This window comes from Typopeltis vanoorti, chromosome 17 (genome assembly GCF_054136105.1).
Source record: "Typopeltis vanoorti isolate ZY-2024b chromosome 17, IOZ_Tvanoo_1.0, whole genome shotgun sequence".
In the NCBI taxonomy this organism is placed as follows: domain Eukaryota; kingdom Metazoa; phylum Arthropoda; class Arachnida; order Uropygi; family Thelyphonidae; genus Typopeltis; species Typopeltis vanoorti.
Genome location: NC_143565.1, coordinates 55,505,608 through 55,529,433, shown reverse-complemented (window position 1 = coordinate 55,529,433; position 23,826 = coordinate 55,505,608). Strand labels below are relative to the sequence as shown.

At 36.0% G+C, this 23,826-nt stretch overlaps 1 protein-coding gene across 2 annotated transcripts in view; it reads right to left on the bottom strand.

Moving 5' to 3' along the window:
- Nucleotides 1-23,826, bottom strand: part of LOC150097407 (RCC1-like G exchanging factor-like protein) — a 264,930-nt gene that overhangs the window by 217,475 nt on the left and 23,629 nt on the right. For both annotated transcript variants that reach the window (XM_090407234.1, XM_090407235.1), the window contains exon 2: nucleotides 22,076-22,605. In XM_090407234.1, coding sequence (XP_090263360.1) covers nucleotides 22,076-22,453 — 378 coding nt within the window. In that variant the 5' untranslated portion in view covers nucleotides 22,454-22,605. The remainder of the gene's footprint in view (nucleotides 1-22,075; nucleotides 22,606-23,826) is intronic.

The window sequence follows — 23,826 nt, the reverse complement described above, 5'->3', positions numbered from 1 at the left end:
AGAAAGTTTTGAGATACCTTACTCAAAACATTTCTTTTCTCCTTACCTATCCCAGAAGCTTCTTCAAATCCAACTGTTTTCCCTACATCCCAGGCCATTACCCTCTTCTCCATTCATAAGGACCGCTTCAATCTCTCCTTCTTTGCTCTACCACTCTTTAACATCACTTCTTACTTGCTTCGATTCATTCTTTGCGCTCATTACTCTCCCTTCCAGTAGCAGTCTCTCCAAATGACTATCTTTTATCCTTCTCAACAATCTCCTGATATCCAATCTTACATTGTCCTTGTTCCCAGTCAAGTCATTTGTTCCTACTACCAGTATCAACTCTTTCGCTCACTTACTCCTCATATCCAACACCTCAATCACTCTAATGATTTTACCTCCCAGAAACCAAACAATGTGCATCTTCTCATTTACCACACCTCTAATAATTGAATCCCCACACAATGCCACTTGAAAGTCTTTCATTACCTTTTTCATGCCAACATCATTTATTCCCATCTTCTTCACTCTTCCATACCTATCTACAATTCTCTTCTTTTCATTCTGCATTTCCTTCATCTCTTGCCTCATCTTCACCAATTCAGCTTTCAAATCTTGTTGTGTTTTCACTATCATTCACCCTCATTATCTTATCAGTCACGCAAGATTGTTTGCCATCAACCCAGCTCACCCTCTTACTGTTAATTGCACTTTGCTTTTCAACATCATTATCACACATTTTATCATTAATCAAACTCTTTTCTTCGCTATCACTTCCACACACACTTTCTGAACATTTGCACAATCTTTCTCAACTAACATTTCTTATGACAACATGCTCCTTACTCAAACAAGTCTTGTTGTCCATAAGAATATCAGTAAGGAGCATGTTGTCATAAGAAATGTTAGTTGAGAAAGATTGTGCAAATGTTCAGAAAGTGTGTGTGTTCAAAAAGTGTGTGAATATCCACTTTCTACATACCCATACTCACTCCTTTCTCTTATTCATCCTCTCCACATAAACATCTGTGACATCTTCCTATCATACATACTACATTCATGGTACCACAAACCATTTTTGAAAAATCCATAACATTCACTGCTAACTTATGCAGCGATGTACCTTTTCGCTGCTATGTTGTATCAAAACAATAACAACAAGCAATGAATTTAATGTAATTTCACCTTATAAATTTAACCAAAACTGCATTCCACACTAAAAATATCTCATATTAAACTCAATCTGCAAATTAGGCATTATTGCTGCACATTAAATATAAAATTTACTTCTTTTTTTACAAAATACACAACAACCAACGTGCCACTCATGCATCTAGTGGCTGAAAACAACATATCCTAAACAATTAATAAAATATAAACCAAATGAGAAGGCCAGGTAGAACTCAAAAGAGTATTAAATTGAAAATTAGACTGGAACACATCAATATGGTCTATTTCCATATTTAGCATTATGACGATGATTTTCACCTCTTGTTTTTGAGCACTGTCTTCATTGTACACATTTGTTGCTGAATTAAACTATTTATTTACAATTTTTGTGGGTGTTTCTTTCATATCTTACATCCTACTACATTTCACCAAATTGCATAAAATTTATCATACGTTTATGAGTTCTCCTGATTTTTCTGTTTGTTTCTTAATTTATAGAAACCAGTGCAGTTCCACATATATCCTTTTATCACAGAAGCTCTTGTACATTCTCTGTTATGTACTGCCTGTGGTAGTTGTGTTTCAAAAATTTAAGAAATCATTCTCTTTGCCCCAGATGCTGTCTCTTCATTCCAATCTATATTACCATAAATAAAATTGCCTCTAATGATCAACTCTTTATGTGACTCATATTTTGCGATTTGTGTTTTCAATATGCTAGAAAAGCTGTGTAAGCAGAAAATAGTGCATTTTGTGAATGTGTGGGATGAATTTCAGGGACAGAAAGTACTGCACAAGAGGGATGGATTGCACATTTAAATGGTTTTGGTGTGAATCCCAGAGGTAGCTACTGGGAAGGACAGCAGTGACTGAAGTGAACAAAAGATTTGAGAAATTAAAGAGTGAGGTGGAAGAGCGGGAAAGTAGGGTAAGGAGAGATTGAAGGAGAACTTGTGAATAGAGAGGTGAGCAGCATGAGTGAGTGAAGAAAGAGCAGGAATGCAAAGAACAGAAGAAGAAGAAGAGAGAGAGAGAGAGAGACACCATGCGATAAACATAGATGCTGGATGCAGAAGTGATTGTGTGAGTAAACAAGAAAGGATTGAGATGGCCTGGGATGTTAAGGGGAAGTGTTTGGATCTGGAGAGAATTGTAGGAACAGTGGTAAGGGTTGCTGCATTTAGGTGTGCAGCAACCCTTACCACTGCACAAGGGCGACTAATGAAAGGGGCGGCATTTTAATTGATTATATGTATAATAAAATGTATTTTTATGACACCATTTCAGGAATCCCAGAATTATATATACAATGTCTGTATGATTTGGGAACATTCTAATATAATGTAAATGAATACAGTTTGTTCATTTTTGTTTTGTATTTGGTCACTTAAACATTAAAACTTGAGCTTTTTCTTGGTTTTATTCGTTAACCAGATATTAATAAATGATATGCAAAAACTGTCAACAAGTTTCACTAGCTATTCTGTCTGGCTTCTTCAGGACAAGTATAACGGTACACACTAACATTTACTAGTAAAAAAGAAGAACGGAGTAACACAGTCAAATAAATTAAAATTTTTTACTAGCAAACGTTAGTATGTACTGTTATACTTGTCCTGAAGAAGCCAGACAGAATAGCTAGTGAAACTTGTTGACAGTTTTTGCATATCATTTATTAATATCTGGTTAACAAATAAAACCAAGAAAAAGCTCAAGTTTTAATGAACACAGCTTGTATTCGTTTAGACATAGTATAGCAGTGATTGCACGCATCTAGTAATGTCATCATGTTATTGTATCTTGCGTGATCTTATGTATATTTGAATTGACTGTTTTTGGAGAGAAGCTTGCAAATATAATCCTAAGAGTAAGAGATATTTATTATATTGTAAAAGGTAATAGCATAGTGCTTGAGAAATTAATGTGTTTAATATTGATTTCAAATATTGTTTATCAATTTATTTATTTATTTATATATATATAACCCAACCATCATGAAAATTCTTAAAAATCAATAATTATATTTAAATTTTAAATATTGAATTGTAGATGTCAGAAAAAAAATATTATAAGGGGAAAAAAAAACATCTTTGTCTGGAGTCCAATACAGGAAAAGAAGAGCAAATAAATTGCACATCGAACAAGAATTATCTGGTTCTTTAGATAAATTCTTGACTGCATAAACATCACATTTAGAAAAGAAATGAAAGATTTCGTCTAATGATGTTGAAGCTGGTGCCAGTGGTGCAGTAACACAAAAGAAACAGAACAGACCAAAGAAATGGAAGAAATGAAGCTGGTAGTAGTGCTGTGACTTCAAAAGAAGTATAGGTGATAGCTGTTCTAGGACATTAGAAGATGAAGATGAAGAAACTTCAGATTCTTCTTCAAACAAAACTGAATTTTCAATCCAGGCACTTGGCTAAAAATTTTATCTATAAAAATAAGAGATTGTTTAAGAGAAAATTCTCCTTGGCAGATAATTAAATATAATTTTCCTAAAGATGATTCTGGTTGAAAATTTTCTGACTAATATTATATTAAAATGTTCTCAAATGAAAAAAAAATCAATAGAAATTATTTCATATATTTGATATCACAAAATTCAGTTTTTTTGCTATTATTGTAAGTTATTTGATCATATATCAAACCTTAGCAATCAATATGACTGTAATGATTGGCAACATTTATCACATATGCTAAAAAAACATGAAACAAGTGCCATACATATTAAAAATAGTACAAAATACAGTGAACTTGAAATGTGTTTAAGTAACAAAAGTACGATTCATGTAATAGAACAGAGAATTGTATGATACCAAAAAAAAATATTGGCAATCTGTTATTGAATGCTTAATATTATTATTATTATTATTATATTATTATTACATGACACCTCCAGGGAGTCCAAGGACTCATCGAGGGAGGGCACCTATTCTACAACTCTGTCTCCATTACTCAATCCACCAACTACAACGCCATCTACTGTCCACCACCACTAGTATTTTCACTGACAATCATAAACATCCATGCCCACAGTGGGTTCAAACCTGCAGCCTTTTTTTGGCTGAAGAGCGGATAGCTAACCACTCAGCCAACCAGGCCAACATGATAAATACTGGAGTATATACATAAACCAGTATTTATCACAGCAGTGTATAGCTTTTAGAGGATCATCTAACAAATTATATGACTATGATAATAGGAATTTTTTAAGCTTAGTAGAAACAATTGCAAAATTTGATATAATAATGTCTGCATATTTACGTCGCATTCAAACATCGAAGAAAAAGAATAATTTGTACATTATTTAGGAGATGACATATATAATGAAATAATTCATATGATTTCTGAAGGTATACAAAAAGAAATTTTAGACATGGTTCAAAATGCAAAATATTACTTGATAATCCCACAATGAGTCCTTGGACTCCCTGGAGGTATCACGTAATAATAATAATTCATATTATTTTATTAGCATCCAGTAATGTGTTAGCAGAGCTAATCCCAGGTGGTATGGTCACTTAAACAGAATGGGGGAGGAAAGAGTAGCAAAACAAGTGTTTGCTGCCAGGTTGGCAGGAAAAAGGCCCAAATGTTTAGACACAAATTTAAGGAGTATTCAAAACAAGAGAGCTGAGTTTGTGGCACTGACTGAGACTGTATGCCCAAAAGTAATTGGAATAAGTGAAACTCGGTTGTCTGAGGAGGATGTGAAAAGAGAAGTGTGTGTGTGGGGGGGATGCTGTTAATGATTGCAGAGGAATTGTGTCCGCAAAGTGTGGAAGTTGATAGTGCATGCACAGATTTTGAATCTGTGTGGTGTGAAGCTGAAATAAACAAGTTAGTATATCAGATGGGATGCTGTTATAGGCCAGGGAATGCAAAGAATACTGATTGTAAAATGTTTAGGCATATTAGTTGAGCATGTAAAAAAGAAGGTGATCCTGATGGCAGATTTTAATTACAGGAATATAGACTGGAAGGAGGAGATAGTGTATGGGAACAAGGAGAGCGAGTTTGTTGAATTTCTGAGAGATAAGTATCTTAAGCAGAACGCGATTGAAGCAACTGGAGGCTTTAATGTTTTGGATTTGGTGATAACTTCACAAGATGCAGTTGTTAATGAAGTGTTCACACTGCCGACAGTTGGTGAGAGTGATCATGAGGTACTTGTTTGGGAAGTGATGAAACAAGAAACGGTTACTGAAAAATGGATACATGTTGAAGTATAAAGCAGGTGATTATAGGCAACTCTGTAGTCAGTTAGCATCAGTACGATGGGTAGATGAGATGAGCGAGAAAGATGTTGACAATGCATGGAAAGTCACAAGGCAAAAGCAATGCATGACTGCAAATTAAGGGTTAGGCGAGTGAATAGAGAGGAGTGAAATGGATGAACAGTGAAATCACTCATGTTTTGGAGGCGGTACAAGACAGTTGGTGATTATCAGATCTATGAAGAGTATAAAGTGCAGGCTATAAAGGTGAAGAGCATGATAAAGAAAGAAAAGATACAGTATGAGAGGAGATTGCATGTGTAGAGGCTTAAGTGCTGTGAGGACATCATGCTGTAGGCTTAATGGATTTTTTACAACACTCAGAAAGGATTAAAACAGAATATAATACTTCCTATATTTCGTCTCAGTCACTGAGACATCTTCAGGGATTACAAAAAAACTAATGTAACATGAACACAAATAATAAACAATACTAAGCCCAACCACGTGGGTGACACTAAAGTCCTAACTAGGTGGAGTGCCCTCTAAGGACAGTTGTAGGTGGCCTGGAAGGCAGGGTGGGACCTCTGGTGATAAGTGTTTCCCAAATCTTAGGAAGTTTAATGCAACCATATTTATTAAGATTTGGTTGATTTCTGAGAGCTGCTGCTGATTCTAAGAATAGTGCAAAGCTGAGGCGGTTATATATGGGGAGGGCGTTTTTGGAATGAAAGTTGATCTTTAGCTTCACGCAGTTGGATATCACTCTTGTATCCTGACGTCTTTTTAAAAAGGCCAGCCTATTTAGTTGCCTAATTCTTGTGGAAAGACTTAGACGTTGGTTATGCATTTTCACTATATTATTTAAGGAAATTACAACGTACTAGGATATACATTAAAATAAATTTTAATATATTTCTATATTTCGGCAACATCACGTTGCCATTTTCAAGAACTTAAGTACAAGACACGTGCAAGTAGGCACAACAAAACAATAAGTGAGGAAGAAGTATGAAGCTGTTATTTCTCCTAAAGTCCTGATGGTGACCTCTAGCAGGCAATGTTGGTATTCTCGGGCGATTGGGCTGAAGGTCTTCTGATGTAGGTTTCCCAAATTTGAGTAAGTCTCATGCAGCCAAATTTGTTGAGGTTTGGATCGTTTCTTAGATCTGAAGCTGATTCTATGAAAAGCCTTTCATATCTGTATTTGCTATGGTGTATTATCCTGGCTTTCTTCCACTGTATTCTATGGCAGGTATCCAGCGCATGGTCAGCAAGAACAGAGTGGCTGTATTGGTGAAACCGGATGTAGTCCTTGTGTTCTGAAATTCTGATATTTGCTGTCCTGTCTGTTTGGCCAAAGTAGGACAGCTTACAGCTGCAAGGGACCTGGTATAGTTGCCTAGTAGGGCATTCCTTACGAATTCCCTAAGGAATGGTTAGTTGCCTAGTAGGTCGTAGTTTTGACTTATGGTATTGTCTGGATTTGCATGCTATGAGATGAGAGGAGATTGGTTGGTCAGGCCAAGGTTAACTCAAGGGAATTTTTCTGCTACATGGCAAGCAAGAGGTAGAATAATTATGGCAAATGAACACTGGTGGATGACTGCTGCCATGACTATCAACCAGTCAACTGGTTGATAGTCATGGCAGCAGAACTAACAGCTGCAAAGGATATAGTGGAATTATTGAAAGAGCACTTTATTAGTGTATATCATATTGGTGTAAATGATGCAGTAGAATATATAGAAGAGAGGCGAGTATTAGGAGAATTGGAAGTGAAAGAAAGAGAGGTGTATCAGATGTTGGTTGAATTAGATGTGAAAAAGGCTGTGGAATGGATGATATATCACCATGTATTCTTAAAGAATGCCCTTGACCTGGTTATTTAATGAAAGTCTTGCAGTGGGTAGGGTTCCTAAGGAGTGGGAAGAAGGCAAAATAGTACCACTCCACAAGCATGGTTCTAAGACAGAAGTCTCCAACTATAGGCTAGTCTATATAACTCTAGTTGTGGTCAAGGTGTTAGAGAGATTGATAAGTAATAGAATACATGATTGGATTGATGGACATAGCATTCTTTATGATGGCCACCATTGATTTGTAAAGGGTAGGTCTGTTTTAGTAAGTAACTTGCATTTTATGATAAAGTAACGTGTGTTAGATATGGGAGAATCATATACAGTGATATTCTTATACTTTGCAAAAGCATTTGCTAGATTACCACATGATAAGTTGGTGTACACGCTGCAGAGGATGGGAATGGATAGTATATTGGTTAGATGGATCAGAGACTGGCTCTCTGAACAATACCAGCAGGTTGTGTATGATGGAGCAGTGTCTCAAAAAAGAAGAAGGGTAACCAGTGGCATGCCCCAGGGTTCTGTTTTTGGGCCCCTGCTGTTTAACTTGTTTTGTAGATGATATATCATGTGGAATGACTGGGGATCTTCAGTTATTTGCTGATGATGCAAAGTTAGGAAGAATTATAAGTAGCACTGCTGATGCTGATTGAGAAGATTGGTTGGATAGATTTTTTAAGTGGACAAAAGAGTCCAATTTTACTTTATAACCTTTATGCATGATGAGATGGAAAATCGCGTTGAAGCTGTAAAAGCAATACGAAATCAAGTAAAAGAAATACATGAAGCTTTAATTTTCATCACAAAAGATGACAGCTTAATTGGGCAACAAGGCATTAAAACAAAATTGGAAGCTAGTTCGTTAGCAAAAAAATTAGCTCTTTGAAAGTTTATATTTGACACATTTCTTTGGTACGACATTCTAAGTGAAGTCAATGCATCTAGCAACAATTGCAAAATATCTCTTGCAATATCATGGAAGCCTTGAAATCATTAGAGTTCACGAAAAAATTATTGACGTCATACAGAAGCGAAAATAATTTTTTGAAAGTTACATACCAAGCCCATAACTTTGCTCTAAATATTGGGTTAATTGCTGATTTCCCGACTAACGAGGGCACACAAACTCGACATGTAAAAACTCAATTTGATTACGTATGTCCTGATGAATCAATTACTAATTTTGAGCGACATTTTCAAATGAATTTTTTTAATGTAATTCTTGATTCAGCAATAACATCAATTACTGAGAGATTTGAACAGCTAAATAAATATGAATCAATTTTTGGGTTTCTCTTTAACATTGGTAAATTAAAATTTGATAATGATACAGTAAACAAAGCTTGTTTCGACTTAGAAATTGTTCTGTCTGATGGTGATCAAAAAGATATTTCAGCAATAGACTTATTAGATGAATTAAAAATATTGTCTCAGTGGATATCAAATAATTATTCTCCCAAAGAAGTATTAAATTATTATTACTATTATTATTATTAATATTCAGGCCAGGCCTCCATGGAGTCAAAAGACTCATCGTGGGAGGTCCTTTCTAAGAAACACAAGTCTATCAAGACTCATCGAGGGAGGTCCCTCCTAGGAAACACAAAGTCTATCATACCACTCCTTAAATGCATTGACCATTCTCGCTCTCACCACTCCATCAGGCAATGCATTCCATGGTTCAACCACCCTCCATACAAAGAAACCACTCCTCACCCTCTTTCTCAGAGTTTCCTTTCGTAACTTCCAGGGATGGCCCCTTGTCACGACTCCTTCCCGCTGTTCAACCAAGCGAAAGAACTCCCCAGTGTCAACCCTCTGTAACCACCTCTTAATTAACAGTTTAAAAGTCTCAATCATATCACCCCCCTCCTTCTTCTATCCACCAAACTCTGCAGTCCACACTCCCTCAGCTGATCCTCATAACTAACATTGTACAATCCCGACACCATCTTTGTTATCTGCCTTTGCACCCTTTCCACAGTTAATTTATCCCCTTCAAAAATATTTGTGCAAATAACTGTATAAGTCTTTTTCCTAATGTGTACACATCACTACGAATTCTTTTAACAATCCCAACTACAGTTGCAAGTGCAGAACGCAGTTTTCTAAATTAAGACTTATTAAAAATTATTTGAGGTCCACAATGTCCCAAGAGAGATTAGATGGCTTAGCCACTCTATCTATTGAAAGTGACATAGCCGAGACATTAGCTCTAGAAGAAGTAGTAAAGTCTTTTGCCGAAATTAAGGCTAGAAAGGTTTCTTTTTTTAAATAATTAAAATCGTTAATTCTTAATTTAGATTTTTTTCATATTTGTTTTGTCATATTTAATGTGATTTATGTAATATTTATAAATTGTGTTAAAATTAAGTACTCATTATATAATAAACACAAAAATATTTTATTTATTTATTATTATTATTTATTTATTCACTATATATATATAATTTTTATATATACAAAAACAATTTCTACTGAAGGGTGAAAAAAAAAAATCTTGCCCACACTCAAAAATTAGCTCGGGACAGCCCTGGTAATAATAATAATAATTATTATTATATACTTTACTTTTCATATGTAATTTCCTTGTTTTGTTGTGTGTGATTACTCTTGTACTTATAACTGTAATAAATATATATATTATAATTATAAAAATGTTTCCTTTTTTAATTACTTTAATTGACTTTCAAGGGGGTGGGGAGGCAGTTTTTTCAAGTTTGCACAAAGGTGGCTCATATGACCCATCAGCCCTGATAGTGGTGATAGAGAGGAATGACCAGAAGGAGATATGGAGGAGTCAAATCCAAGAAGAGGTGTCAGTGAGACTTTTCATAGAATCAGAAATTAGCTATTATGTTTGTTTATTATTATTATTGCACAAGCACCTCCTAAGACTTATTTGTGGGAGACCCAACCTATGAACAAAATATCTATCATACCTCTTCTTGAAACTATTAACAGACAAAGCACTCACAACTGACTCAGGCAACCTTCCATTTATTCACCACTCTCCAAGAGAAAAATCTAGTAGTCCTCATGCCTTTGCTAACCACATTTACCCAACTTCTGGGGATGACCTCTTGTCCCCCCACCCTCTAGCCATGTACTGAAACATTTCTCCTGCATCAATCCTATAAAACCCTTTAAGCAACTTAAATGTTCCTATTATACACCCCCCCTCTATTCTCACCTACAACTTTTGCAATTCACAAACCCCTCAATCTATTCTCATAGGGAGCATTACACAAACCACTCACCATCTTAGTCGCTTGCCTCTGGATCCTCTACACCATTTCCTCATCCCCAAGAAACCCAGGTGATCAGACCTGAGTGCAGTAGTCAAGACACACTGCATTGTATCTGGACTACTGCACATTCTATCAAGGCTGTATAAAGAAGAATGATAACTCTTTTACCTCTGCTTGTTAGTGTGTGTTCTTCAATAACCAAGTAATCCTGTCAGCTACATTGGCTACTTTAGCAATATGCCCTCTAAACTTTGACTCTCTATCTGCTACAACCCCTCCCCACCCCAAATCCCTGGCCTCATCAATTTTCTAGAGTATAGTTCCCTCAATGTGATACCTAGGTTGTAATCTTTGTATCCCAAAATGCATAACTTTACACTTTTCCACATTAAATTGATATCCATTATGTTTTGCCCATACTGTCAACCTATTTAAATCATCCTGCAAGCTCTCTACATCACTTTGATGAACTGTTATCCTACTCAACTTTGCATCACCAGCAAACAACTGAATATTTCCTGTCAGATTAATTATTTATGTATAAATTAAACAGCAGTGGTCCAAGCACAGAGCCCTACAGCACTCCACTAGTCCTTGCCTTCTCCTGGATTCTGATCTCCCATATACTACTTTTTGGTATCTGTCCATCAGCCACCCTTTTATTCGTATCACCAGTTTCATATCTATCCCCATTTCTTGCAGTTTGTCTAACAGAGTTCGTGTTGTGCCCTGTCAAATGCCGTTGCAAAATCCAGAAGTATCATTGTGCAGTTATTCCCTTTATCCAACTCAGCTATAACTTTATTATAAAAAGTTAGTATGAGGGTGGTCTGAAAAGTTCTTGGCCTCGACCACAGATGGCAACACTATCGGCAAGATTAATTTTTTTCTAAGTTGGTACATTTGTCATAAGCATCCATGTGAAACTGCAAGTCATTCTATCAAGTAGTTTGTTTTGTACAGCTGTCTGAAGCAAAAGTTCTGTCTGTATCCCTTGAAATGGATAAAAAATTGAGTATCGTGCGGTTATAAAATTCTTTGTAAAAGAAGGTTTAATGCCAAAAGAAATTTATTCGAAGTTCATAAAAATTTATGGGCACGTTTCTCCTTCGTTTTCAACAATTAAGAAATGGGCTGCTTAGTTTAAACATGGCCGCACCAGCCTTGAAGATGATCCATGTGAAGGAAGTCCAAAAAGTGTAACAACACTAGAAATCATTGATCAAGTGCACAATATAGTATTGGATGACTGGAAAGTCCAAGTTCAAAATAACGTGTAGGATATATTTTGCATGAAGAATTGCAAATGAGTGTTGTGCTTGCTCACAGCACATCAAAAATGCACTTGCATGAAAATCTCTGAAAACAGTGCTTGGAGATTTTAACAAGAATAAAACTGATTTTGTGTGTCAATTTATTACTATGGATGAGACTTGGATTCACCATTACACACCAGAATCTAAACAGATTCTGGTGTGTAAGACAGAGGCCAGTTGTTCAGCGCCAAAGAAGACAAAGTCGGTTCCATCAGCAGGAAAGGTCATTGCATCAGTGTTTTGGGATGCTAAAGGAATTTTGTTTATTAATTATCTTTAAAAACATAAATCAATAACTGGGGAATATTATTCCGATATTTTAACCAGACTGGACGAAAAAATTCATGAGAAAAGAGCTGGTTTGCAGAAGAAAAAAATCATCTTTCATCAAGACAATGCACCTGCCCACAAAGGTGTTTGGGCAATGGGAAAATTAAGTGATCTGCACTGTGAACTGTTGGAATATCCATCCTATTCCCCAGATTTGGCTCCCTCTGACTTATCTCTTCCCAAAACTAAAACTCTTCCTCGCTGGTCAGCATTTTTCTTCGAATCAAGAGGTGATTGACTGTAGAGGGGTATTTTGCAGATCTTACTGATAACCACTACAGGGACGAGATAATGGCACTGGAGTATCACTGGAATAAATGTATTAGTCTTAATGTAGACTATGTTGAAAAATAAAAATAATTTTGCAATTATAAATTCGTTTTTTCATTGTTATGCCAAGAACAAAACGTTCACCCTCGTAGATTACTAAGGCATGACTGACACTTCACAAAGCCATGCTGTCCTTAATAGAGTATATTCTCTTTTTGACCAACTTTTACCACTTCTGAAATACTAATTGTCTATAATTTGCTACTGCTGACTTAGATACTCCTTTATGCAAAGAAATTATTTTGCCCTTCTTCCACCTCTCTTGGGATTTTGCCAGAGCGAAGACTTAAATTAAACAAACTAGTTTAAACAATCTCATCTAATTTCACAGTCATATCTGCATTCAGATTTTGCAATATCCCAAGCACCTCCAATTCATTACCCTGTTCCCACATCAGCCCTTGTCACCTCTGCCTTTACAGTATATTCACTCGGATGATATACCCTTGCAAAGTGGTCACTCAGTAGCTCAGCAATTTCATTTGCCTCTGTCACCTCTCTACTATCTGCATTCATTAATGAATACTATTTTTCTAAAATGCTAGAAGTATCCCAAAAACTAGAAACAGTTTATGGATGCGAGAAGTATTGCAAATAAGGAGAATAAAACTGTTGGAGTGGGAAAAGGATATATGTGAAACTATAATGCTGGTAATTATGAAAAACTCAGACAGCAGCTTGTAATGCATCATGGAATGAGGAATTGAAAGGAAAGAAGATAACTGTACCTTGGGCCCTAATTAACAACTATCTGACAAAATCAAGTCTGAATGTATTCCAAGGGTCGGGAGATTAAGTATGGGAAATGGATGAATGAAGAGATAAAGCATATTATCTCTTCATTCATCAGAGATAATATGAATGAAGATGAATGAAGAGATAATATGCTTTATGAATATGAATGCAGAATAAGACATTATGGAAGTAGCATAAAACGAGTGGTAATAACCAGCTGCATTAGGAATATCAGAGCAGGCAAGAAAGGTGACTGCTTGGTAAGGGTGGCAAAAGTCAAGTATGAGTAGAAGTGAACTAGTGCAGTAACAAAAAAAAAAAAAAAAAATCCTAGAGAGTTCTTTCAATACAATGATCAGAAGAATGAAAGCACTCTCTGGATATAGAGAATAAGGATAATCTTATTCAACAATGTTGTCAAGTTACATTTTAAAATAGGATGACAAATGTACTGAACAGAGGAATTGGTTACATGATAATTTTTCTAGATTTTGCTGAAGTTCCTGATAGAATACTAAATAATAAATTACTGCTGAAAGTGAGGAAGATAGGAATATGGATAGTCAGTTAACAGTTTGGATACAGGAATGGTTGGCTGATGGATGTAAGCAAATTGAGTATGGGAGAATGGTGAGGCAGAGAAAAAGAGTGACAGTGTACCACAGTATTTTGTTAAGTTCTCTGCTGTTTAATTTATATTATGAGCTTCGACTGGGTTGTTATGATACATTTTAAAAATAGAGATTTAATGACTTTAAACTGAGATAAAATATTAAGTTTTAATGAGAACGATGCAACTAGTTTCAGCTTTTTACAGCCTTCATCAAGTATCCACTAAAAGTAGAAAATAATAATAAAAACTGAAGTATCTAACAAAACTGAGAATCACAGATAAAAAAAGCAATACATAATTGACATATAAAAAACGTATTTTTTCAAGTTGTTCTATCCAACGTGCATGCTTGTAGGCTCTCGAGAATGCCAATATTGAACAACTGCAGTATGACTATCAGGGATGCTGTAACTCAAATTGTTGTTTAAATGTTCAGAATTAAGGAGGATTTCCCTGGATTCCACAATTTTCCTTTCAAACTCATCACTGCAGTGAAAAATGTTTTCGGATCTATCCCAGCAAATGGAGTGACTTTGGAGATCATGAGGATTGTTTGAGAAAAGAACATGAGAGGATAACACAGTTGCATGTGATATTTTATATGAGATGTCTCTCTCTAGATTTATTAGTCTGTCCAAAATAAGGAATATTACAATCGCACCATAATTTATATATACCTGGATATTTTAGGTTGTGATGAATAGGCTTCAGATGGCTTATAAGAGAACGGATTTTAGGAAGAGTAGTGAAAAACATCCTGAAGTTGTATTTTATTATTATTATTATTATTCAGGCCTCCATGGAGTCAAAAGACTCATTGTGGGAGCTCCTTCCTAAGAATATAAAGTATGTCAAGACTCATTGAGGGGAGGTTCCCCCTAAGAAACACAAAGTTTATCATACCACTCCTTAAACTCATTGACAGTTCTTGCCCTCACCACTCTATCAGGCAATGTATTCCATGGCTCAACCACCCTCCATGCAAAGAAACCACTCCTCACCCTCTTGCTCACAGTTTCCTTTCGTAACTTCCAGGGATGGCCTCCTGTCATCACTCCTTCCCGCTGTTCAACCAAGTGAAAGAACTCCCCAGTGTCAACCCTGTAACCACCTCTCAACAGTTTAAAAGTCTCAATCATATCACCTCTCCTTCTTCTATCCACCAAACTCTGCAGTCCACATTCCCTTAGCCAATTCTCATAACTATCCTTGTACAGTCCTGAGACCATCTTTGTCATCCGTCTTTGTATCTTTTCACACAGTTAATTTATCCCCTTCAAATCCTGGGGACTAAATCTGAGAACAATAATCCAAGTGTGGTCTGATCAGAGACTTATACAACGGAATGATAACTCTCTTATCTCTGCAGGTCACTGTCCTTCTCATAATTGCAGCAATCCTCTGTGTTACCTTCACTACCTTTGCAATATGTCCCCTAAATTTCAGGTTTCTATCAATCATCAAACCCAGATCTCTTGTCTCTCCTCCAGTTTAACTCCTCCCATAGAGTATGCAGCATCCCATCAATGTTTCCCAAACCTCAAGACCTTACATTTTGCTGCATTAAACTGACACCCCAATTCATTTGCCCATCTATCTAGCTTATTCAAATCCTCTTGCAGGGCTACCACATCTGCACTATTACTAATAATCCTTCCCAGCTTCACATCATCCGCAAACAACTGAATATCCCCTTGCAATGTCATTGATATAAAGGTTAAACAATATAGGTCCTAGTACTGAGCCCTGTGGGACCCCACTTGTAACCTTCTGTCTCCTTGAAACTGCTGCACCATACACAACTCTCTGATACCTATCAGACAGCCAATCCTGAATCCAGTTGACCAATCTGCCATCCAGACCCCATGTATTGCAACTTAAATATCAGCTTATCATGTGGCACCCTGTCAAATGCCTTTGCTAAGTCTAAGAAAATTGCAGTATATGCCTTTCCCTCATCTAATGTTCTTGTAACTTTATTATAAAAGGCTAGCATATTGCTAAAATAAGAGCGCCCCTTCACAAATCCATGTTGACTCTCACAGATAACATTACCCTCATCTGCCCAGTGCTGTATATGGTCCCTCACTACTTTCTCCAAGATCTTAACAACTACTGATGACACACAGACTGGTCTATAATTAGACACTTCCAGTCTGTTACCACCCTTATGCAATGGCACTATCTTACCTTCCTTCCATTCCCTGGACACCTTTGCTGAAGCCAGACTTTCATTGAAAAGCCAGGTTAAAGGCACTGTCAGTTCCCTAGCACATGCTCTCAAAACTCGTGGTGAAATACCATCCAGTCCCAAAGCTTTATTGACATCCAGAGTTCTCAGTATCTGAAACACACTCTCCTCCTGTACCTCTAAACCTTGAACCTGCCCTATCCCTAGCATTAAAACTGACTCCTCCAGGATGAAATACTCCAATAAAGTGGTCATTGAACAATTCCACTATGTCCTCTGCATCAGTCACTCTATTCCCATTTTTATCCCACAATATCATTCTTCCACAGTCATTTCTCCTCCTACTGGCCACATAGCTAAAAAATTTCATAGGATTTTTTTTGGATCTTAGGGCCAATCTCCTCTCATATTCCAGTTTCGCTTTCCTTACCCCACTAGTCACTCTTCTGGCCTGTGTCTTATATTCTTCACGCATCCTCTCTTCACCTGTCTCCTTATATCTATTCCATAGCCTCTTTTTCACATGCAATTCCTGTTTAATATTGTTTGTCATCCACTTTACTCCAAATTGTGTCCTCTTCTTCACTCGTGGTATACAACTTACCATTGCTGCTAACAAATATTCTTTCACAATTTCCCACGCACTAACGATATCCCGGCCTTCCAATTCCTCCCTCCATGAAACTTCCGAAAGTTGACGTCTAAGACTATTATAATCACCTGCATTATAATTCCACATAAGTTCCCGTCTCTTTGATACTCCTGCATGTCTATTCATTTTCCAAGTCAAAATCATATGGTCACTCTCTCCAACTGGTGGGAGAGATGTCATCTCAGTTATTATCAACTCTTTTGATGCTATAACCAAATCTAAAACTCTTGAACCTCTTGTTCCCTCTGTTACATGTTGCCTAAGACATTTGTCCCTCAAGAATTCTAGAAATTCCATTCCACTATTGCTACATGCATCTTCCTCTCTCCAATTTATACTACTGTAGTTAAAATCTTCCATAACAATCATTCTTCTTGCACTTGCCAAACTTAGCTGTCTAAACATCTCCTGGTCCCCATCCTCTGTGCTCCTGGGTCTGTAGCAACACCCCACTAAATATCCTGTCTTGCCTACCTCTACCTCACACCATATGCTCTCAAAATCATTTGCCTCACTTCCTTCCAAAGCCTCCACTCTTAGAGGACATAGGTAATCACTTATCATAAGCAGTACCCCACCACCACGCTTTCCCCTCCTATCCTGATGAAAAATGCTATACCCAGTGACTTCTATTCCTGTTATTATATCTCCTTCTGTCAACCACATCTCAGTGATCCCAGTAATTTTTGGCCAGGCTGATGCTATCTGCGCCACCAATTCCTCTCCCTTATTCCGGATACTCCTGGCATTAGTATAAAGTATGATATAATACAATCATCATATAATACAAAAATTTTTTGTATTATATGTTGTTGTTGATGTATGATGTGGATATTGTTGATGTTGATATTATGATGTTGTATTATATACATATATAATCACATATATATATATATATATAAGTGATAAAGTTTAGAGTTTCAGAAGAGATATTCAGTTTTTGGAGATGATGCTAAAACTGGAGAGAATAATCAGAACACTGATGTGGTGTTGCTACAAAAGAATTTGAATAAGATGGTACTAAAACCAGATGACTGAAGATCACAGTTAAATGTTGCTAAGTACTTTGTTCACCTTGACTAGAGAAGATGGAATGTAGATGAAGATGTATTCTATCTGGGTCACACCAGAAAATGAAGGACAAGCAATCTGGGACTGATGGTGGATATAGATTTAATTTCATGGGACACATTGTAAAAGTTGTGGAAGTCAGAAAATTGCTGCCATTATGAAAAAAGCAATAACAGTGCCAGTTTATAGGACAATGATCAGGCCTACACCCAGATTTCTGTCACAAAGGGTCATATGAATATCTACCCTATATATATATATATAAAATGATAAGCCTTTTTATGTCACGTTTTTTGAAGCATTTTGAAACTCAGGGGCTACCCTGAGTGTCGAGTCTTCAAAATTAGTAATATTAGTAATAGTGCAGATGTGGTAGCCCTGCAAGAGGATTTGAATAAGCTAGATAGATGGGCAAATGAATAGTGGGGGTGTCAGTTTAATGCAGCAAATGTAAGGTCTTGAGGTTTGGGACACATCGATGGGATGCTGCATACTCTATGTTTAACTGGAGGAAGTAGGACAGACAAGAGATCTGGGTATGATGATTTTTGAAACATTTTGAAACTCAGGGGGCTACCCCGAGTGTCGAGTCTTCAAAATTAGTAATATTAGTAATAGTGCAGATGTGGTAGTCCTGCAAGAGGATTTGAATAAGCTAGATAGATGGGCAAATGAATAGGCGGTGTCAGTTTAATGCAGCAAATGTAAGGGCTTGAGGTTTGGGACACATTGATGGGATGCTGCATACTCTATGGGAGGAGTTAAACTGGAGGAGAGACAAGAGATCTGGGTTTGATGATTGATAGAAACCTGAAATTTAGGGGACATATTGCAAAGGTAGTGAAGGTAATGCAGAGGATTGCTGCAATAATGAGAAGGACACTGACCTGCAGAGATAAAATGGTTATCATTCAGTTGTACAAGACTCTGATCAGATCACACTATTGTTCTAGATCTGGTCTATTGTTCTCAGATCTGGTTCCCAGGATTTGAAGGGGATAAATTAACTGTGGAAAGGGTACAAAGGCAGATAACAAAGATGGTGTCAGGACTGTACAATGTTAGTTATGAGGATCGGCTGAGGGAGTGTAGACTGCAGAGTTTGGTGGATAGAAAGAGGGGTGATATGATTGAGACTTTTAAACTGTTAAGAGGTGGTTACAGGATTAACACTGGGGAGTTCTTTTACTTGGTTGAACAGCGGGAAGGAGTCATGACAAGAGGCCATCCCTGGAAGTTACGAAAGGAAACTGTAAGAAAGAGGGTGAGGAGTGGTTTCTTTACATGGAGGGTAGTTGAACCATGGAATGCATTGCCTGATGGAGTGGTGAGAGCAAGAACGGTCAATGCATTTAAGGAGTGGTATGATAGACTTTGTGTTTCCTAGGAGGGACCTCCCACGAAGAGTCTTTTGACTCCATGGAGGCCTGAATGATAATACTGATACTAATAATTATGATGTAGAAATTGGTGAGAGAAACTTCTCAGATAGATATAGGGTAAAATACTGATAAGAAAATGAGAAGTCATCCCTGGAAATTATATAAGACTCAAGTGACATGAATGAAATGAAAGTAATTTTAATTTTTTTGCATATGGAGAGTGGTCATTGACTGGAATTAGATGCTAGAATGGATGGTGTTGTGCACTAATGCTGAAATGTGTTCAGAATTAAAGCACTCACAATCATTATGATAGTCATTATGATTGGTATAGAGTGATTTCTCTTGCTGAGCCAGGTATCTACATGGTATGCTATCACAGTAATTTGATCAAACATTAAAACTACTGGCCTGACCTCTGGTGGAAATAACTTACTACATCAAAGCTAGAGTCCTGTTATTATTATTATTTATTTGGCTACAAATCACTAAGAAATATATTAAGCTAGAAAGCAACATGCTCTCACATAATTACACACATAAATTAGAACAAAACAGGAGATGGCGGCCAATAAGAGCTGAAATTATTGCTTAGAGTCCTAAAGTAAGAGTTTGCTGGAAAACTTGAAGAATTTAGTGAGTTGAATGAGTGCCATCCAAATTCTTGGGATTTTTATGCCACCAATATTGCTAAGATTGGATGGTTGATCAAGGCTTCTTTCACAGGCAGAAAATGGCATAAAAATCCCAAGAATTTGGATAACACATTCGGTCCACTTGGGGGGGGGGGGATGGAAAGTTCTGATAAATACATAGAACAAAAATGATATTAAAACAATTGATATAACCACAAGAAATAATATATCTTATATATATATATATATATATGCAGTGGTGAGCTATGGAAATTTTAACGCTCGTGCATCGTCGAGCAAAAAAAAAAAAAAAGACGTATTTCACACAAAAACTTTTATTAATACAGCTTGTGTACAAATTCCAATCAAAAAGTATGAGAAGACAATCAACCTCTAAAGGCTATCATTTTTAAACAAATATTTCACGATCTATACATGAAATATTTGCACACAATCAACTTTGTTAATTTATCTTACACAAGAAAAATATTTTTTAACTATCAAAATATAATAAGAATGAAATATTTTATAATCTTTTACGAAACATTTGATTGGCTACTGGTTTCACCATACGATTGGCTACGAGAAGGGTAAAGATAGCACATGCGCTTATTTTATTTTCAAACTTGGGTGCATTCGTTATAGAGGAGTTGAAACAATAATTCCAAATAATCTATACACTGCTGAATAGACTAATTTTTGTTAGGTTGTCGTATGAGTTTGTCGCTTAATATGTTTTAAAAAACAATTTTGTTTTTGAAAAAATAAAAAAGTAAACAAGAACAAGGGGCTCGCAAATTTGAGAAAAATTTAACAAAGGGCGCGCGCGAGCCCCTTATAGCTCACCACTATATATATATATGTCATGTGCAGATTATGAAATTGCACAATTCACGGAATGAGCAACATTTTTGTTCATTCCATGAACTGTATAATGCGCTTGTACAATTCGTGGAATGTGTAGAATTTTGCAGAATTCATTAATGAGCATTACATTTTCTGCTCATTTCATGAATTGGGTGACATATGTTATGCGCAGATCATGAAATCGCACGTTCAAGGAATGCGCAACATTTTTGCTTAGTCCATGAACTGTATAACATGCTTGTACAGTTTGTGGAATCTTAAAATATCGCTTTATAACATTAATAGTGATGAATCATCACATATTATGTAAGCCGCAGATCCTTCAACTCACGCCAATGAGAAACTAACCTTACTAAATATGACGAAAGGAATTCTGATGTAATGTTGTACAAATTTACTGTAACACTTGACTAATACTATTACAAAAAAACATTCTTAAAACACAGCAACTTGCAGCAACAACCAATAAGAAATGCTCTTCACCAGTTTATCACGAGTTCCACACATCATGAGCTGCTCATGCACTGCTGCTGTTACTATGCACCCAATTCATGAAATGAGAAGAAAATGTAATGCTCATTTCATGAATTGAGCAAAATTCTACACATTCCACGAACTGTACAAGCACATTACACAGTTCATGGATTGTGCAATTTCATAATTTGCACGTAAAATATATATATATATATAAGACATAAAAATAATTAATTTTTTTCTAGGTATTTATCAGAACTTTCTGGCCCCCTCCTAAATTCTTCAAGTTTTCCAGCAAACTCTTACTTTAGGACTCTAAACAATAATTTCTCTTATTGGTCACCATCTATACTGTTTTAATTGTTCTAATTTATGTGAGATCATGTTGTTCTCTAGCTTAATATATCCCTTAATGATTTGTAACCAAACAGGACTCTAGCTTTGATGTAGTTTTTTTTTTTTTTTTTTCAACAAAGGTCAGGCAGTAGTTTTAATGGTTGACCAAATTACTGTTACTTTTACCATGTAGCTTGTTTCTAAGTATATATATGTATATACTCCAGATAATGACCTTGATATGAAGGTTGAAAAAACGTCGAGTGATTATTTTGGTTTATATTAAACTAAAATTTTACTATAACATGGTAGTTGTTTCCATGATTTTTAATAATAAATGCTGATCACCATGTAACCATGAAGGAAACAATACATATAAACTTTACCTTCAAAACAGAAGATGCCAGTGAACAGACAATATGGATGAGATATCAGGGTTTTTTTGGAATAAAAACTTATTGTAATGAAATCTGAGTGGATCGATATACCTTTCAACAACAAAATATGCTACCATCAATTTTCTTGTTTCACATTTGCAATGCTTTTTGAAAGTAGACTCTTTCTCATCCATGAAAATCTGAAAATAAGTCTGCGAAATCATTTTAAGGATTTCAAGTTCTCACTCACTTGATATTACAGTATATTGATATCTTACCTTATGAGTTTCAGCAAATGATAATCTTAGAGGCTTATGCATTGTTTCATAGCCTCGTCTGTGCTTGGTAGGACGAATAAATTTTGGATTTCCCAAAGCACCAAAAACAGCATTGCCCCACATATAAATTCTAACAGTCTTTTTTGTTCTTTCTGTAGCACACTGAAATACATGCATATTTTCTACTTCTGCTGGATCTTGATCATGGATAAGTTTGACCATTGATCTAGTACAGAGTTTCCAGATGACCAAGGCGTGTTTATTTGTTTTTGCTATAGAATGTCTATGTTCTTTCATTGCTGCAACACCACTATAAAACCAAATCCTTGATGCAGGACCTGATGTACAGAAAAAAGGGAAGCAGGCCATAACAAACATTTTTGGGCTACAACTCAGATAACCAATTCTCACAAATCAAGTGAAATTTAAAAAAAACACTAAAGCAAGAAGACATCATGAAAATCCATAATTCATTCTGCTTTTACTAGACATCCAGAATTCTTTTAGGATATGATGATGTAACAACTTTCCTAAAAAAAAAAAAAAATTAAATCAAAACATGAAATACTTAAAATACATTAATATAAAAAATATTGATGTCATTAATTCAGTTTCAGATAATAATACACAACTCAACTAAGTTTTGAAATATCTCAATTCATAATACATTTACTATAAAGAGAGAAGAATGTAAGTTAACACCATATAATAAAAATCTACCGACTGTCATTGCTCCACACTCGGGTAACATTAACCTTAGTAGTGCAAAGCATTACTGCTGCACATTTCTGATTAATTAATTCAGCCTGAGCAGCACAAAGCTACTTATGGTGAATTAAAAAGTTTAGTCAATGCCTGTTTAGATAGCACATTGATGTTATAGCCTATATAATACAATGATTTGTCTTTTGGTTAGGAAAATACCTACTTTGAATTATGTTATGGATGGAAATGGAATTTATGGATCTACTAAGGGAATAACCTAAAACTATATATGATGGAAAATATCTAGTTTAAAAGTGTTAGATGTGGGTGATGCATCAAAGGATTTGCCCATTCCAAAGTAGCCTTTATCCTTAAATAAGTGTTCATATACTGTCTTAGCCTTGGAAAATAGATAATGAAGTTTTCAGTTAAAAACTTCAAATGCTTATCAAAAACTTACAAAATAGGAATGTAAGAAGGAGCAGAAGAAACAGTTGAGTGATCATTTTGCGAAGGTGCATCACCCAAGTGTAAATAACACAGTGCCTGATACAATGGGATCAGATGAGAGAATAGAGGAGGATGCACTGGAGATGCCCAAGGATATTTCAAAATCTCAATTAGATATTTTAAAGGGATTTGTGTACTAGACATATTAGACACATTATTATATATGTCTAGCAGTGGTACCGACTATCAAGTGGTAAGAGTCAATGTAAGACTGAGACACCAAAACTTTCCAAGTTAGGCCCATTCCATAAGACTGAATGTCAGAGTCATCCCTAATGGATTCACAGAAGAAACATCAACATGGTTGGATGATCCTTTGAAGACTAGTGAGGAAAACTCACCTGAAATGCTTTAGGGAGGAGTCAAGGTTATAATACAGGATACAGATAAGAAGAATCTAGGCCCAATTAGAAGGCTAGAGATCCATGGATATCAGATTAGACATGGGCTCTGATCAAAAGGAGACAGTTGGAGAAGCTAAAAGACACAAGGACTGCAGAATATAAAAGATTACATAGAGAAGTCAGAAAAAATAT